The following is a 19,794-nucleotide window of genomic DNA, read 5'->3' as shown; positions in this document are numbered from 1 at the left end:
ATGTCTAAAGAAAAACGACAGAAAATCACAATACTTGAGAGTAGGGATGCACCGAATGATCGGCCAGGTTCAGAGGGATAAGCCTTAACCGCGCCATTGATGTACGACTGTGTCGGAGATCTCCGGTCGATAAAAGCTCGCATGATTATACTACTATTGTAGTGCCGGAGGAAAAAGGAAAGACGTAGGCAACGTAATGATAACTGTTTAATCAAAATAACAACTTGTACTCTCAGTACAGGACCAGAAAATAGATCACCAAAACTGTTGTGTCTAAACAGGAAGTTGCAACGTTAATAATCCTCCCCTCTGCCCCTAGTGCCAGAACTGGTTCCCTCCCACTACACAACCAACAGTAAGAGGAGAACATGAACCCATAATGTAGTCACTACACCAGCCCCCCCAGTGTTCACCTCAATATTGGAAATCCTCACGGCGAGGAGGGCGTATGGCCCGGCCCCTACGATCGTAGGTAAAGTCAGGAGGTGCGGGAGGAGGTGTGACATCGCCCATCACGTCCTCCTGCAGGGAAGGACGGGGGGCAGTGACGACCGGGGGCTCGCGAGCTGCGGGGGGTTGTCGGGGTCGGAGGGGGGAATGGCCAGGGCGCGGCAGGGGAGGTAGGACTGGAGGCCGGCCTCTGCGCGGTGGCAGGGCCAAGTCCAGGGGCAGTTCAAGGTCCAAGTGGGCCGGTTTGAGGCGATCAACGGACACACACTCAGGCCTACCCCCCATGTCAACCATGAAGTTCTTGGCTCCGGCCTCGATGACACGGAAAGGCCCGTCATAAGGAGGACGTAGTGGAGTCCTGTGGCCATCATGACGAATGAAAACGAACCTCGCTGAGTGCAGCTCCGGGGGCACCCTCGAAGTAGGGACACCATGCTGCGTAGTCGGGACCGGGACGAAGGTCCTGGCGCTGTCCAGCAGGGAGGCGCGCTGAGCGGCGGCGGACCAGGGCTCCGTTGACTTGGGAATGAAGTCACCGGGGACCCGCAGCGGCTGTCCAAACACCAGCTCAGCGGACGACGACTGGAGGTCCTCCTTAGGCGCTGTCCTGAGCCCCAGCATGACCCACGGCAGCTTGTCAAGCCAGTCGCTGTCCGTGAGGCTGGCTCGAAGGGCGGCCTTCATGGATCGATGGAAACGCTCACAGAGCCCGTTCGCCTGCGGGTGATAGGCGGTTGTGCGGTGGAGCTTGACCCCCAGATTCTCCGCCACCGCTGCCCACAGCTCTGAAGTAAACTGTGAGCCACGGTCAGAGGAGAGATCAGCAGGGGTGCCGTAGCGGGAGACCCACACCGCGATGAACGCCCGGGCCAGGTCGGGGGCTGTCGTTGAGGAGAGCGGAACTGCCTCCGGCCAGCGAGTCGTCCTGTCCACCATGGTAAAGAGATAGGTGTATCCGTGCGAGGGGGGCAGCGGCCCTACCAGGTCCACGTTTACATGATCGAACCTCCGCTCAGGCACAGAGAACTGCTCCAGGGGGGCCTTGACGTGTCGATGCACCTTGGCGCGCTGGCAGGCGATGCACGTGTCTACCCAGGCCCTCACATCCCTCTTGAGCCCATGCCAGACGAATTTCTCTGACACCAGCCGTGAGGACGGTTTCCTACCAGGGTGAGACAAGCCGTGTATCGCCTCGAAGGCGGGGCGCCTCCAGTTGGCGGGGACCACCGGTCGTGGCTGACCCATGGAGACGTCGCACAGGAGCGTGGCCCCTGCGTCACCGAAAACCACCTCTTCTAGGCGCAGTCCTGTGTCCGACAACTTGAGAGCCTGGACGGCGGGGTCGGCGGCCTGGTCTGCAGCCATGCGCGCGTAGTCCAAACCCAGTTGGACCGCACCAACCACCGCCCTGGAGAGACAATCCGCGACCTGGTTGGACTTCCCAGCAACGTGCTGGATGTCTGTGGTGAACTCGGATATGTAGGCGAGCTGGCGCTGTTGGCGGTCGGACCACGGCTCCGCCACCTTGGACATGGCGTGCGTGAGTGGCTTGTGGTCCACGTAGGCCGTAAACTCGCGGCCCTCCAGTAAAAAACGGAAGTGTCTGACAGCAAGCCACAGCCCGAGGAGCTCCCTGTCGAATGTGCTGTACCTTTGCTCTCTGGGAGACAGCTGGCGGCTGAAGAATGCAAGAGGCTGCCAGGCGTCCCCAACCCACTGTTCGTACACCGCTCCCACAGCAAAGTCAGAGGCGTCCGTGGTGAGAGCAGTGGGTGCCGAGGGCGAGGGGTGGGCCAACATGGCAGCGCGGGCCAGGGCCGCCTTGGTGTCCTGAAAGGCTTTGACACGCTCCGCCGTCCAGTCCACCGGCTGCTTCAGAGTCTTGCCCTTCTGGGCATCGTACAGAGGCCGCAGGATGTGAGCGATGTGGTGGAGGAAGCGATAGTAGAAGGTTACCATCCCGATGAACCCCTTGAGCTCGCTGATTGTGCTGGGGCGCGGGAAAGCAGCGACAGCTTCCACCTTCGAGGGGAGGGGGGTCACCCCCTCTGCGGAGACCCGGTGCCCGAGAAAGTCGATGGTGTTCCGTCCGAACTCACACTTCGCCGGATTGACAATCAGCCCATGTTGGCTGAGCCGTGTGAAAAGGGCCCGGAGGTGGGACAGGTGCTCCTCCTCCGTGGTGCTTGCGACGAGGATGTCATCCAAGTAGACGAAGAGGAATGGTAGGTCCCGGAGCACCGAGTGCATGAGGCGTTGGAAGGTCTGCGCCGCGTTCTTCAGGCCGAACGGCATCCGCAGAAACTCGAAGAGTCCAAATGGCGTGATTACGGCCGTCTTAGGGACGTCCTCGGGGTGCACCGGCACCTGATGGTACCCCCGTACCAGGTCCACTTTGGAGAAGAAGCGTTTGCCTGCCAGGTTCGCTGAAAAGTCCTGGACATGTGGGACCGGGTAGCGGTCAGGCTTGGACGCGTCGTTGAGGCGGCGGTAGTCCCCACATGGGCGCCACCCGCCGTCTGACTTAGGGACGATGTGCAGGGGAGACGCCCAGGGGCTGCTCGAGCGCCGAACGATGCCCACCTGCTCCATATGCGCAAACTCCGCCCTGGCGATGGCCAGCTTCTCCGGGTTGAGGCGCCTGGCCCTGGCGTGGAGGGGAGGCCCCTCGGTCTCGATGTGGTGCTCCACTCCGTGTTTCACCGTGGGCGCGGAGAAGGTGGGCTTGGTAAGGTCGGGGAATTCGGCGAGCAGCCGAAGGTACTGGTCACTTTCGGCGAGCGTATTGGACCACCCGCTGTAGACCGCCTCCCCCTGCGTACAGGCGAAGGAAGCGAAAGTCTGTGAGTTGACCAGGCGCCTGTTCCCCACGTCCACCAACAGGTTGTGGGCGCACAGAAAATCCGCACCAAGGAGGGGAAATGTGACAGCCGCTATGGCAAAATCCCACGAAAAGCATTGCCCTCCGAAGCACACGTCCACCGCCCTAGTGCCATAAGAGCAGATAGGTGTGCCGTCCGCGCCTGCCAACTGCGGACCACGCTCCTCCTTCGCCACATCCGATCTCTCTGCCGGAATGATGCTCCACTGGGCACCTGTGTCACAAAGGAAACTGCGACCAGAGGCGGTGTCTTGTATGAAGAGCAGCCTGTTGGTGACGCCAGCGCTCAGGGCCACTACTGAGTGCCGGCCCCGCCGTTTCCCGTCGGTCCGAAGGTGCAGGGTGAGCGGCACCGTTTGGCCTTGGCGCCAAAAGTGGCGTGGTAGAAACAATGGCCCGCAGCGTTACCCTGCTGGCCAGAAGGTCTGGCGTCATCCTTCGCTCTCCTGCGACGGTCGGGTGGCGGGGCGGCCGCGGGAGCGAGCAGGTCGGGGGACCGTTGAGGCATGGCCAAGACGAACCGGTCCGCATCCCTGGCCAGGGCGCGGGGCTCCATGATGGCGGTGTTGGCCAGCGCCATCCTAACTTGAGCTGGCAATGTGCGCATGAACAGCTCTGTGAAGAGGATCATGGGGTCTTCTGTACCGAGCAGGTTTAGCATCCTCTCCATGCGCGCAGAAGGCCTCTCGTCACCCAAGTCCGACATGGCAAATAGGCGACGCACCCTCTCCGCAGTGGACAGTTCAAATGTCTCTAGAAGCAGGGCCTTGAGGCGCTCATATTTGTTCGTCGTCGGGGGAGCAGACAAAAAACCTACCACTCGAGCTGCGGTGGAGCTGCCCAACATTGCCACAGCATGGTTGTACCGGTCGTCGTCGTCATCGATGTCACTTTTGCTGAAATGTGCCTCTACAATAGCAAACCATGCAGCAGGCGTTGAGTCCCAGAACTCTGGTAGCTTGAGAGTGGGAGTGTGCGCACCACGCGTTACCCTGACAGGGGATGGTGATGGCTGCCGCTGGTTTGAACGTCTTCCTCGCCCGGACATTTTGCAGGATTGTAATGTTCGTTCGCTGGTTTTTGTACACAATTACGTTAACAAAAATCCACGTCGGGGTCACCAGTGTAGTGCCGGAGGAAAAAGGAAAGACGTAGGCAACGTAATGATAACTGTTTAATCAAAATAACAACTTGTACTCTCAGTACAGGACCAGAAAATAGATCACCAAAACTGTTGTGTCTAAACAGGAAGTTGCAACGTTAATAATCCTCCCCTCTGCCCCTAGTGCCAGAACTGGTTCCCTCCCACTACACAACCAACAGTAAGAAGAGAACATGAACCCATAATGTAGTCACTACACTATCTAGTATACTAGTATACATACTATCGCATGTGCGGAGTCCATACTCCACCCACTTTACAGCACAGTCGGAGTTCGGCCATTCCGTGTTCCGTGTGAATGTTCGCCAATGTGAGACGTTATTTTTTTATGACGCGATCAAACAGTGCAAGCAAACCATGCTGTTCTGTAAATGAGACGAGCATTGAGTGATGACTACCTACTGCCAAGTAATATAATTATAGCAAACATGTCGGCAGTTTGGTATCTGTTCTCTGACTCTGAAAGACAACAAGAGGCACATTCTGATATTATAGACTTTCGTTTTCGTTTTCGCGTCTTCAAAATAAAAACGCGAGTTAAGCGTTGTTGAAAATCAATGACACGTCGCTCGTAACTGTTGTTTATTTGCGACGCACCGACGCACATTACGCAAGTCGACGCGTCGTCCCAGCCCTAATTAACAGCCCCTCCTAATGGGTCAGTACAGTAGAACCACTCAGCTGCCATGCAAGGCGCCGGTCCGGTCATTGGGAGCAATTTGGGGTTCAGTGTGTTGCCTAAGGACACTTCGACATGTGGCCAGTCGGTTCGAACCACTGATCTGCCAACCTTGTGATCATTAGACGGCGGCTCTACCTCTTGCGACACAGCCGCCCCCTTAAGTCTACAGTACCATTGACTCCCATTAAATTGAATGAGTATAGATGGAGTAACACACTCGTGTGCAATCTGTCTGTAACAGACGAAATGAGCGCCGTCTCTGGGTGAGTACACACTCACTGGACACTTTATTAGGAACACCTGGACACCTTCTCATTCATTCTAGTCATGTAACGGTGTGGGGAAGGTTTTCTCGGCACACTTTGGGCCTGTTCATACCAATCAATCATCACTTTAATACGACAGCCTATGAGTGCCTTGCTCAGTATTGCTAATACCTTTGAGTGTTGTTGCTGACCATGTGCATCCCTTCATGGCCACGATGTCCCCATCTTCTAATGGCCAGCATGATAAGGGCGCCATATTGACAAAGCAAAAGTCGTCTTAAACTGGTTTCATGAACATGTGTTTAGTGTTCTTCAGTGGCCTTCCCTTTCACCGGGGCGGGGTGGCTGTGTCTCAGGAGGTAGAGTCGCCGCCTAATGATCACAAGGTTGGCAGATCGGCGGTTCGAGCCCCGGCTGGCCACATGTCGAAGTGTCCTTGGGCAAGACACTGAACCCCCCAAAAAAATTGCTCCCAGTGAGCGGGCCGGCGCCTTGCATGGCAGCTTGCCGCCATTGGTGTGTGAATGTGTGTGTGAATGAGTGAATGAGAGGCCGTTGTAAAGCGCTTTGGAGCAGCTTTGGAGCAGCAAAAAAAGCGCTATATCCTCCTTTATATTATCCATTTACCATCACCGGATCTGAATCCAATAGAACACCTCTGGGATATGGCAGAACGGGAGGTTCACAGCTTGAAAGTGCACCTGAAGAATCTGCAGGAATTGCGTGATGCAATCATGGCCCTACCCAGTATTAGTATAGTGTTCCTAATAAAGTGTTTGGTGAGTGGACATGGTGGCGCCTGGCTTTGACACAGGAAGGGGTTGAACAAATTAAGCAACTCGCTTGAAATTCCTCTCACAGAGCTTCTTAGCGCAACGTCCCCAGCCGCCTCCTCAGAGATATTATTTATTATTTCAGGGCTGAGAGAAGCACAAAGACACAGCAGCTCCACTGCAGCAGCAGCTGCCTCACGTGGAGGGAGATGTCTCACATCTGCATACACATCACTCTGCATACATATCACTCTGCATACACATCACTCTGCATACACATCACTCTGCATACACATCACTCTGTATACACATCACTCTGCATACATATCACTCTGCATACATATCACTCTGCATACACATCACTCTGCATACACATCACTCTGCATACACATCACTCTGCATACACATCACTCATACATATCACTCTGCATACACATCACTCTGCATACACATCACTCTGCATACACATCACTCTGCATACATATCACTCTGCATACATATCACTCTGCATACACATCACTCTGCATACACATCACTCTGCATACACATCACTCTGCATACACATCACTCTGCATACACATCACGCTGCATACATATCACTCTGCATACATATCACATCTGCATACACATCACTCTGCATACATATCATATACACATCACTCTGTATACACATCACTCTGCATACATATCACTCTGCATACATATCACTCTGCATACACATCACTTCAATTCAATTCAACTTTATTGGCCATATGCAGTGCTCTAGGAACATGACTTGGTATTCTACCATGCTGAACAAGCTACAGTACATACAACATACTTGTCTTTCTCTATAGAAACCGTCACTCCTTCACTTCATCCGCTAAACGCACCCTCATTCAAATGACCATTCTCCCCATGCTCGACTACGGCGACACAATCTACAGGTCTGCATGCAAAGCTACACTCTCCACGCTCGACACACTGTATCACTCCGCCATCCGGTTCGCCACTGACGCCCCCTAGAGTACCCACCACTGCACTCTTTACTCCCTGGTCAACTGGCCCTCCCTTCACACCCGCCGTCACATGCACTGGCTCACCCTCATCTATAAAACCCTCCTCCACCTATCACCCCCCTATCTGTGTCACCTGCTTCACCCTCTGCCTGTCACTCGCAACACCCGATCCTCACTCCACATCCAACTAAAAATTCCCAAATCTACCACTTCCCTTGGCCGTGCATCATTCCAGTTTGCTGCCCCCTCTGACTGGAATGCTCTGCAAAAAACCCTCAAACTGGATAAACTCATCTCCCTCTCTGCCTTCAGACTCACTATTTCAGACACCCTCACTGATTCCTGCACATGCTTCTCTTCTCTGTAGGGCAGCACTTGTATTCATTCCCTTTACACACCCCCTCTGTCCACCTGCACTTGTTTTTATGCCCCCATACGCTTTTCTGTGTTAATGTTAATACTGTTTTCTAATGTTTGTTGGCCTGTTTCGTAAGTGCTTATTGCTGTTGTTGTATTTGGTGGCTGTGTCTCAGTGGTTATTGTTGTACCGTATTTATGTTTGCTTGACTGTGTCTCAGTGTGTATCGTTGTATTGGTTTGTTTACTGGCTGTCTTAGTGTCCATGTTGTATCGCTGTGTTGATTGGTTGTGTCCCAGCGCTTATTGTTGTATTATTGTCTTTCCTGACTGTGTATCAGTGCTTACTGCTGTATTGTTGTGTTTGCTTGGCTGTGTCCCAGTGCGTTTTGTTGTATTGTATTGTCTTGTGTTGCCTGTCTGCTTTTTGTGCTTACTGTTGTATTCCATTCTTGATGTCCGTTAGTGCTTTTGTTGTATTGTTTGTGTTACATGCATGTGTTTAATGCTTATTGTGCTTTGTTTTTAACATGTTTTATCTTTCAGCCCCCCTCCCCTTTCCCCTTATTGCAGGCCGGCATTGTAAATAAGAATTGTGTTCTTAATTGTCTCGCCTGGTAAAATAAGGGTTAAATAAATAAAATAAACATACAACAGCAAGACGACAACACAACAATACTTAAGACAAAATATACAGTACCAATGAGTGAATATGAGTGAATAAATATACTGTACAACTTAGTGCAAGAACATGTAAAGTGCAAGGTGCAATGATCAGGAGTTATTGAGGAGGGCTGTGGCTTTGGGGAAGAAACTGTTCAAGTGTTGTGATGTTTTTGTCCTGGTGGCCCTGTACCGCTGTCCAGAAGGGAGTCATGCAAACAAACTGTGAGCTGGATGTGAGGGGTCAGCCACAATCTTGCATGCTCTCTATCACTTAGAACCCCTAACTGTGTGGCAAATGAGAAGGGGGAACAGCGTGTTTGTGTCATCATTTAGGTAAATGGTAAATGGACTGACTTATATAACGTGTTATTCCAAAGCGCTTTACAACAGCCTCTCGTTCACCCATTCACACACACATTCACACACCAGTGGCGGCAAGCTGCCATGCAAGGGTCCGGTCATTGGGAGCAATTTGGGGTTCAGTGTCTTGCCCAAGGACACCTCGACATGTGGGCAGTCGGGGCTCGAACCGCCGATCTGCCAACCTTGCGATCATTAGACGGCGGCTCTACCTCCTGCGCCACAGCCGCCCCCCTTAAGTCTACAGTACCATTGACTCCCATTGGATCTCATCAGAGAACATATGAGACATGGTGGTTTACACATGATTTAATGTTCAGACTTTTCAGACTTTTCAGACTTTTCTTTCGAAATACATTTCAGTGTTGTTTAAAATCAACGACACACTCGCTAGTCAACTAACACAGCTTGTTGTTGTGTGAACCTGCTAACAATGTAAAGTAGTGTTCTAGTTAACTAGGTAGCAGTGGGGATTACTCACCGAATCCATTGCATTGCAGTATTTTGGCTTGACTAGCGAGTTTGACTTGTGATTTTCAACAACATTGAAATGTATTTCCATGTTTCAAAATAAAAGTCTGAACATTTTGATTGGTTGACCAGACCGTGTCACATGTTGTTCATTCATGAATCTGAAACACAGGCTCTCTTTTCTAAATGAAGTTTGTTATGGTGCTGTAATATATAAATGCCTCAGAAACTACAGGAATATCCTCTCAGCATTTAAATGGGATAAATGTACTGACTTATATAGCACCTTTATCCAAAGTGCTTTACAACAGCCTCTCATTCACCCATTCACACACACATTCACACACCAATGGCGGCAAGCTGCCATGCAAGACGCCGGCCCGCTCACTGGGAGCAATTTGGGGTTCAGTGTCTTGCCCAAGGACACTTTGACATGTGGCCAGCCGGGGCTCGAACTGCCGATCTGCCAACCTTGTGATCATTAGACGGCAGCTCTACCTCCTGACCCACAGCCGCCCCATTACTGGCAGGGAACTCTATATCCTGTATTCAAACAAGGAAGACATGAGCTTCACTGTAACATTTACTAGTAAAGGGCCTTGGTTGTTACCTTCGTCAATACCAGAGGTCTCTAAAGCCCCAGCCCAGATCAGCAGCCGCTTTAGAACAGTCGAATTGATCTGAACTACCTAGTCTTAGAAAATCGCTAAAAAGTTTCAACGAGTGTCAAATCATTTTTGAGGACTGAGAGACAAAATCGGTCCATTTTAGCCATTTTCAGTTTTGATTATAACAGTATTATGACAGAAACTTTCAAGTGACGATTTCTGAAACAATAGCTAGCACTCTATTAAGACATATTTAAAAAGGGAGGCAGAAAGCAGTAAATGACAGGCCAGTGCTTGGACCCCTGGTCATAGGGCATGGAGCGCTCTGGAGTTTACATGAGTTGTTTGAACTGAGAACCTGCCGTGACACCTTGATCTTTCTCCACCGCTGAGATGAACTGAGATGAACTGAGATGAACTGAGATGAGGCTGTGGGTCAGGAGGTAGAGCCGGCGTCTAATGATCGCAAGGTTGGCAGATCGGCGGTTCGAGCCACGGCTGGCCACATGTTGAAGTGTCCTTGGGCAAGACACTGAACCCCAAATTGCTCCCAGTGAGCGGGGCCGGCGCCTTGCATGGTAGCTTGCCGCCATTGGTGTGTGAATGGGTGAATGAGAGGCCGTTGTAAAGCACTTTGGATAAAGGCGCTATATAAGTGCAGATGAGCTGAGATGAACTGAGATGAACTGAGCTATCGGCAGAGAATCACATAAATCCTCATCCAAAGGAGGCGCCGGACACATCAATCTCCCATACCGATCAATAACCTCTGACCAGAAGCTTCTATGAGGGCTTCATAAGGCGTTTAATAGAGGAGGAGCCGCCATGGAGATACAGAAGAAGAAGTCCAGAAGGGCAGGAGGAGAAGAAGTCACACGGTTCTTAAGACTCCTGAAACAATGGGGAGCTCTCGAAACACATAAAGCATAATTACATTTTTCGGTCGGCCAGTGGAACAAAGGACACATGTCGAGAGGGGTGAGGGCATTAACTGCAATTTCATTGACAACCAATAAAGTCATTATTGCCTGCCTGCCTGGCCGCTTCATTGATTTTGGCACAATCCCGCTTCCATAAGCCTGACAGAGAGTTTAGATGGGTGTGGCTCTAATTTTATTAGAGTCATGGCTTTACAGTTTACTAACCACATACACATTGTGTCCCCCCTCCCCCCCACACACACACTCTCCCTCTCTAACCTTGAGAACGCAACGCTGCCTTCAAATCTCCACCGGAATCTCTGAGGAAATGGACGGTGACACAGAGTCAAAGCAGTTCCATTGTGGTTGCCATGACAACAAAACTGCTTTTGCACATTTCTCCAAACCACAACTTTGTGTGTATCTGTATCACTCAAGGTCTTAAAAGTACAGCCACCCGCACGTCACATACGCAGAACGTTGGAGAAACGTTCGCTAACAACTGTACTATCTGCAACGTGAAAGCTGAGCACATAGAGAAGGTTTGTCCCGAGAGAGAGAGAGAGAGAGAGAGAGAGTAAGTCAGCGAGAGAGGAGAGGAGAGAGAGATAGAGAAGCAAGGGGGAAAGAGATAGTCTTAAACCAGCCACAAGGGCAGAATGACCTGCTATCTCAGCCCGATGCAAAGTGTTAAAGTGGAACACAGAGTGCTCTCTCAGATGTTACAGTCATGCAGCGATCAGACCGTTAAATAGCCTGAACACGTTCCTCTGTCTTGATCCAAAAATAATAAGTCAGATAGAACTTGTGTCAGACATGTCACATGGCTAAGCACGAGATGTACCGTAAGCACCCGTTAATAAGTCTTTACAACTGTAAAAGCAGGGGTTCAGAAGGCTTGATGAGGCCTGTAAAACACATTGTTTGAAGTGTTGCACACCTGGAAAACATATCGTTACTTACTGAAACATGCACTTCATTGGTAAATGTTCGCAACAGTAACTCTCGACTGAACAGAGATTCACGACTCTACTGAGAAAGCACCCCCATGGCCTCCAGAACACAGACAACCAGGAACAGGATCCCAGACTTGAACACACGCAGTCGCCTTTCTCTAATGAATGTTCTGCCTTGCTCAGGCAGAAACGTTGCCACAGCCAATCACTCAACTCGCGGGAAGAGGGAAAATACAATTGTGACCCCCGCGACCTTATGGCAAACCTCCTACAGCTCCAGTCGCATCAGTGTCGTCTGGTCCGCGTCGCCAGTTGCCTTCGACAGCGCAGCATGCCTGGCGACTACGGCCGGTGTGAGCAAGACAATGATCTGAACTATCTTTCTAATCCTTCCTCTCCTGCAGCATTCCAGCACTAGATCAGCATAGAGTCTCTCACACCCGCCTCTCCTCCCAATGTCAATGTCACCGCAAGGTCATGTGACCTGTGAAAGAACATGATAACAATGACGTCATCAAAAACTCTCCTCACTGAAATCTGAAATGATTACTCAGCTTATTCCAAAGCTATGATATTTGTTGTTGTTGTTTTTTCAGTTTAACCTCAATTAGGACTAAAGGTTACTAACTATGATGTTCCACAACATGTTTGATAACGTTGTAGATTACGGTAAGTGTTTGTAAGTCAGTTTTTATTTTGACACATTATTTGTGTGCAGATAGTTAGCCTTTATGCCAAAACCCAGTCCAGATGTCTGCATCACCACTGGGAGACATGGTCAGGGATGTTGCATTGGAAGCAACAGCAGTACTGTACCATTGTGTTGTTGTAAATCAATAATTTAAGGTTAATTCATGACAGGATCTTTATAAATTAAATACATTTACGGCATGTACCTCCTCTCCACAAACACAAACCCTACCTATCCTCCCATACATATTAAAACACAACCCCTACCCATCCTCCCATACATATTAAAACACAACCCCTACCCACCTCCCTACATATTAAAACACAACCCCTACCCACCTCCCTACATATTAAAACACAACCCCTACCCATGCTCCCATACATATTAAAACACAACCCCTACCCACCTCCCTACATATTAAAACACAACCCCTACCCATCCTCCCTACATATTAAAACACAACCCCTACCCACCTCCCTTATTAAAACACAACCCCTACCCTCCTCCCTACATATTAAAAACACAAACCCTACCCACCTCCCTACATATTAAAACACAACCCCTACCCTCCTCCCTACATATTAAAACACAACCCCTACCCACCTCCCTACATATTAAAACACAACCCCTACCCACCTCCCTACATATTAAAACACAACCCCTACCCACCTCCCTACATATTAAAACACAACCCCTACCCATCCTCCCTACATATTAAAACACAACCCCTACCCACCTCCCTACATATTAAAACACAACCCCTACCCATCCTCCCTACATATTAAAACACAACCCCTACCCACCTCCCTACATATTAAAACACAACCCCTACCCACCTCCCTACATATTCAAACACAACCCCTACCCACCTCCCTACATATTAAAACACAACCCCTACCCACCTCCCTACATATTAAAACACAACCCCTACCCACCTCCCTACATATTAAAACACAACCCCTACCCACCTCCCTACATATTAAAACACAACCCCTACCCATCCTCCCTACATATTAAAACACAACCCCTACCCACCTCCCTACATATTAAAACACAACCCCTACCCACCTCCCTACATATTAAAACACAACCCCTACCCTCCTCCCTACATATTAAAACACAACTCCTACCCACCTCCCTACATATTAAAACACAACCCCTACCCACCTCCCTACATATTCAAACACAACCCCTACCCACCTCCCTACATATTAAAACACAACCCCTACCCACCTCCCTACATATTAAAACACAACCCCTACCCATCCTCCCTACATATTAAAACACAACCCCTACCCTCCTCCCTACATATTAAAACACAACCCCTACCCATCCTCCCTACATATTCAAACACAACCCCTACCCATCCTCCCATTCCCAGGCAGAGGGTCCCAATCAATGGCTGTCCAAGCAGGTTGGTGTGTACAGTCCAACCAGATGCATCCTGGGACACCTTCCATTTCCCCCAGTGGAGCAATCCAAGCTAATAAACAATTCATAACCTTAACTCAACGATGACAGCACATCATTGACTCTGTCTATTTTTACTTGGGCGAAATTCAGTATCTCGTGTGAAAATGACTTATGTATGAATGCTATGAATGTAAATAATATAAAAGCCGTTGTTCAGATACAGGCCTGTGACCTCCAATTTATAATTCAATGGAGCCTTTTTACAACCCTTGGCTGAGAGGCCATTTCAGAAGTTTCAAGTTTCAAGTATCAGGTTTATTGTTACGTCACATTAGTGTAAGAGAGTAAAATTCTTAGGCTTCGGTTCCTGACATTGCAGCACAAGACAATAAGGCAATAGGCATAATTCAGGATTTTAAAAGCGACAATAGTACAGGACAGGAGTGACAAATAAGACAGGATACAATTAGCAGTAAAGTAAAGCTAATTAAAAAGCAGTAGAGTGAGATTAAGATTTAGGTAGTCTGTAGGCTTGGGATGTGGTTGTGGATGATAGTCAGTTGTCTACAGTGGGCTTGTTCGTGAGCCTGATGGCCTGGGGGAAGTAGCTGTTTGTTAGCCTCTGAGTTTTGGCCTCTAAGAGGCTCCACCTTTGGACAGCATCGGTTCAAACAGACTGTGGTTGGGCTGGCTGCATATCTTTGAGGATACTCCGGGCTGACATTCACCTGTGGCAAGCCCCCTTCTGAAGCACTATGCTATAGTATTCTACTGTCTCCGGCGACTCCAATATCCTTTATTTTTTACTGATGGGTTTGAGACAACTATGACATGTTTTCAAGGCGTAGATCACGGTCAGAGTCAAGCTTCACTTTGGCATTTCGCCTCCTTGGACGATCAACTCATTGAAGCTTCTGGGACACATGTGTAGAATTCTCTAAAAAGCATGAACACCTCTTCAGAGTAACACAAACCAACTTTAATAGTGACCTTATGCAATCAATAACAGCCAAAGTAGGGAGGAAACACATGTACATGTGTATTTTGACTCACTTCTCCTGGAGGCTAAGCTAACAGAGCTGTTACCAGGAAAGTAACGTTTGTGTTTTTGACCTGCAGACACCAGCAGTGGACAACTCCAGAAGTACAAGACCATTTCCCGAGTTAATTTACTAGTAGTTAACGTGTGTATTTTTAAAAATAGACTCAAGGCGTAAAACAATTATGGTGCCGTCAGCGTGTTTTGTATCTGCTACACTTGAAGTGTCAAATTTCTGTTAAAAAGTGTCAAATGTTCTTTGTCTGTTTATGTTTTATCATATTCAATATACTCAATGTGGGGGAGCCTGGGTGGCGTCGCTCACTAAGGCGCATGCCACGCAATCCTGCATGTCATCCCTTCTCTCTCTCTCTCACCCATCCTTCCTGTCAATCTCCACTGTCTCTATCATGTAATTCAAGGTTTATCCTCAAGGGGGCACTGCATGAGCTTCCACAATCCAGACAATTAGCAAAAGATGTTCACCCTTTTTACTAAATCTGATTGGAATCATTGGAATCCTCCTATGAACATTGTTAACAGTGATGTGCGTACTATGTGTTCTGGTTAAAGTATTGTAGTATTATGGATCTGCAAATTGGGTATTAACACATTGTTTGAGAGGGCGCTACGTCGCCCTCTTGGTGCTGGAGGTTGGAAATGCAACAGAAAAAAAACAAGTGGAGAATTCCCCTGGTCGCCAGGTGACTACAGTAGGAGCATCTCAACTCCTTTCACGCCCAACTCAGGCACACGTCTCCAGACTGTTAGTGAGCTCTGAAGGTTGCAGCTCACTTGGTAAAGTAATGGCTGCCAGTGTCAAGCTGCTAGTGCTGTCAAGTCCCTCCAGAGGCCAGCTGGTTTGCTGACCAGCCACAGTGACTGTCTGTCTGTCAGACTCTCTTACTGCCACAAATACTCATCGTGTCTCATCCTGTGTGTATGGATGAGACACGCACACATACACATGCATGCATGCATACACACACACACATCTGCAATATGCATGTCACGTCACGTCACGTCAAAGGTCCCGAATGTGAAGGTGTAACTTCAGTGTGTGCCTGTTTGTGTAACTAACAATTGTCTGTGTGAGAGAGAGATCTTCCACTCCCCTCTTGTCTGAGTTGTGTGTGCACGTGTGTGTGTGTGTGTGTGTGTGTATGTGTGTGTATGCGTGTGCGTGTGCGCGTGCGCGTGTGTGTGTGTGTGTGTGTGCGTGTGTGTGTGTGCGTGCGTGCATGCGTCTTCTCCATGTGATGCCATAGTAGGCATCCACAGAATTATATATTCCATCTACAGTATGTTTGTCATCTGTTCTCATCCTTCCTATGGCTTCAGGATCAGTTATTCTAAATCTGTTCCCATAACATTCCCAGAGGGAGCGTCTTAGGACCAAGCACATGACAGTTCCATCAACCAAATAGAAACAACATGACTTCAGGTTTTGACTGATTGAAAAACCCAAATTGCTTTATTAGAACCTTCAGGTAACTTTGTTCTCTCTCTCTCTCTCTCTCTCTCTCTCTCTCTCTCTCTCTCTCTCTCTCTCTCTCTCTCTCTCTCTCTCTCTCTCTCTCACACACACACACACACACACACACACACACATGCAAGACATTAACATTTGCACATATGTTATGTAGCAGAGACATTAATTCATTGCTTTTCCATCATTGGCACCCTGACAACGCAGCGTTGATATGATATGCACACTAAGTGCCCAAATTCAGCATCACAATTTGGCTTTTCTGTGCCTCCTTTTTTGACTCACTCACTGACAGTGTTATATAATTACTGCATTGAGGCCAAAACAGCAACACATTGCTCACCAGCACTATGTTTCTATCTGTCTCCTACTGGCCGCTGTCTCAGTGCGGGTGTACTGTATGGCTCTGACACCTCGCCGTTCTGTAGGTGCAGGCACGTGTGGGGAATATCTAAACAGTGGCAATATCCATGTGCAGCACCAACGTGCTCACTCTCTCTCTCTCTCTCTCCCCTCCTCTCTCTCTCTCTCTCTCTCTCTCTCCCTCTCCTCTCTCTCTCTACCCCTCTCTCTCCCTCTCTCTCTCTCTCTCCCTCTCTCTCTCTCTCTCTCTCTCCCCCTCCTCTCTCTCTCCCCCTCCTCTCTCTCTCTCTCTCCCCCTCCTCTCTCTCTCTCTCTCGTTAATTCTCAGTCTTGACTGGCTCTGACACCATAGGGAAGTTTATGCATATGGATTGATTTGACACATTGCGGATCTCTCCATGGTGCTGAAACGCAGTGGATCATTCATTTCCCTTCCGTTAAAACGTTCCATCAACTTAATCAAGGAGGGCGCAAAGCAGAACAAGCACATAGACATATATATAACACATAGTACATCATCCACCTCATCTAGAGGACAGCGATGAAAGACGCACATTAAAAGACGCACATATTATGCAGACAGAAGGAAATGACCCGAGCGGTGATCACGTGGTGCGTGTTCTCACACCAGCCCACATATGTTTCCACGGGGCACATGTGTATCTCTCGTCCCTCACAAGGGGGGAAATCCGTTATACGATAGATAAAGATAGCCCTACTCACCATGTTGACTTCCGAAACCATGTCGATACTGGCGATGTCGATGCTCATGCCGACGTCCACAGGGGCACCTTTAGAGGGACGAGACAGGTACCAGAGGGTCACACACTCACTGCGACAACCGATCCATGCACATCACATGGTGGTAAGATGCTTCATTAACACATGAGTTAGGATAAGTTCTTAACGAACATCGGGTAGGTTTTACCCCCCCCCCCCCCCACCCCCGCCCCCCGAAATGTGTTTACCTCCGAAATCAGGCCTCAGACGAATGTCATACCCCTTGAGCAGTTTGTCCACGGTCGCTTTCACATAGGACATGTTGCTAGGCTCGTTGGTACTAAGGGGTACAAATAGAGAAATAGAGGAAATAGAGAAATCCGAATCTTTACAAACGGCACAGTTAGGGGACAGGCAAGACTGGATGAAATAAAACCCCCCTATAAGACCCCCCTCCCTCCATAAGACCCCCCCCCCCCCCCCCCCCCCCCGACACACACACACACACACACCGTGGGATCTCACCTCTGAGCACCGCAGACCATGGCGACCATGAGGGGCAGACCAAAGACCCCCCAGCGCCCGCGGTCCCCCGCCGACCACATCTCTTAGAACTCAGATCAGACGACTCGGAGAAGAAGACCTCAGGAATGCAACTTAGTCACAGCTGCAGCCCGATTACTCCCAGACCCAACGCATGCGCGTCGTTTCACCCACATCAAAACGTCTTTTGCACGGAAAAACCCACCACCGCTATTTCTGTTGAATCAATGCAAAGAGACTTGCACAGAAAAAAAGGTATTCTCTTAGTCTTTTCACCTGGGGTGTCGATGCCATGCATGCAGCAGCAGCCGTATCAGTATGCTAGGCAGATCCCATCTCCTCCGGCTGATTCCAGCCTGTTCAGCAGACACAGACACGGCGGTGTCCGGAGCGGGTTTGCACCGAGCAGAACTGTCCTCTGTGTGGGTCGGCTGGAGATGTTCACAGATTCAGAAGCATCGAGCAGCGCAGCTCCCCGTTCACCTTTAGTCAGCTGTATGCGGGGCTGCATCGTGCAACACAAGCACGTCTGTCCTGGGAGCTGCGCATTGTAGGAGGAGGTGTACCTGGACGCCCCCCAGCCCCCCAGCAGCGGAGTCCGTTAGCCACGCGTCACGGGCTAGAGCTCCACTTCATCATTTGTTAAAAAACCCAGAAAACGCATTAAAAATCGCAACGCACGAATAATTAATGAGAGAGAGAGAGAGAGAGAGAGAGAGAGAGAGAGAGAGAGAGAGAGAGAGCGAGAGAGAGAGAGAGAGAGAGGGAGAGAGAGAGAGAGAGAGAGAGAGAGAGAGAGAGAGAGAGAGAGAGAGAGAGAGAGAGAGAGAGAGAGAGAGAGAGAGAGAGAGAGAGAATGAGGGGAGATAAGACACGCTATAGGAGCCGGAATGGCTCGTGCATCCGATAGATAGAATTCTATTTGGAGTGATCATATTGACAGAATTCTATTTGGAGTGATCATATTGACAGAATTCTATTTGGAGTGATCATATTGACAGAATTCTATTTGGAGTGATCATATTGACAGAATTCTCGTCTAATTTGCCAAATCGATGTCGGTTTCTCCTGTGCACCATACTGTACGCTATGCCACATGTCTACTTCAATTACAACCAGGGGTCTATTGAGAAGTGGTGGTTTCTGGGATAATTGCTTATCATCAAAAGACAAAACTGTCATTGAACTACTTATCATAGCAAAATATTGGATCAGTGTTGTGTGTGTGTGTGTGTGTGTGTGTGTGTGTGAGAGAGAGTGTGTGTGTGTGTGTGTGTGTGTGTGTGTGTGTGTGTGTGTGTATGTGTGTGTGTGTGAGAGAGTGTGTGTGTGTGTGTGTGTGTGTGTGTGTGTGTGTGTGTATGTGTAAGTGCGTGTGTGTAAGAATGAGAGAGTAGTGTGAGAGTGAGAGTACCATTCTGATCCCGTTTCAGTTGTGTGAGTTACTGAGTGTAAAATGCATTTGACCTATCCTTCACATGCGTGCTGGTTTAGTTTTCACTTTGTCTCTAAGGGGCAATGCATGGTAGGGCAGAGGGAGTCTGAAGACGTATCAACAGGACAACACTGTTTAAAGATGGATGAGTCCTGATGGGTGGAGTGGCTCTGCCTCAGTTAAAGGCTGCTTGCTAGAGAGTTAAAAGCCGTGCCCTAGTTTGAAAAATCAACAACAAACCACTGATACCAACTGTCATATCTCAAACATTTGAAAGTTAGATGTCCTCATTTATTTGATGGGATGAATTGCACATGCTTGTGTGTGTGTGTGTGTGTGTGTGTGTGTGTGTGTGTGTGTGTGTGTGTGTGTGTGTGTGTGTGTGTTTGGACACCCTTTCCCATTCAATTGAATATGGAAGTGTGTCGAAACTTTTGACTGGTACTGTGTCTGTTTTTTAAATGCTTTGAAACTGCAATTAAGTTTTAAGTTTTCTCTGAAGGCCAAACACTGCACAACCAAAACCTTTCACAGGCGCCCATTCAGTACAG

At 49.2% G+C, this 19,794-nt stretch overlaps 1 protein-coding gene across 1 annotated transcript in view; it reads right to left on the bottom strand.

The window, feature by feature from the left end:
- gabrb1 (gamma-aminobutyric acid type A receptor subunit beta1) overlaps positions 1-17,870 on the bottom strand; it is a gene marked incomplete at both ends in the record, with an annotated part of 80,928 nt that extends 63,058 nt beyond the window's left edge. The window contains 3 exons of the mRNA XM_080537881.1: positions 17,269-17,336; positions 17,514-17,605; positions 17,791-17,870. Of these exons, the coding sequence (XP_080394007.1) occupies positions 17,269-17,336; positions 17,514-17,605; positions 17,791-17,870 (240 nt within the window). The remainder of the gene's footprint in view (positions 1-17,268; positions 17,337-17,513; positions 17,606-17,790) is intronic.
- Between the last annotated feature and the right edge of the window lie 1,924 nt (positions 17,871-19,794).

Source organism: Nansenia antarctica (assembly GCF_963989245.1).
Source record: "Nansenia antarctica genome assembly, chromosome: 8".
Taxonomy (NCBI): Eukaryota; Metazoa; Chordata; class Actinopteri; order Argentiniformes; family Microstomatidae; genus Nansenia; species Nansenia antarctica.
This window is presented reverse-complemented; position numbering and strand designations above follow the sequence as displayed.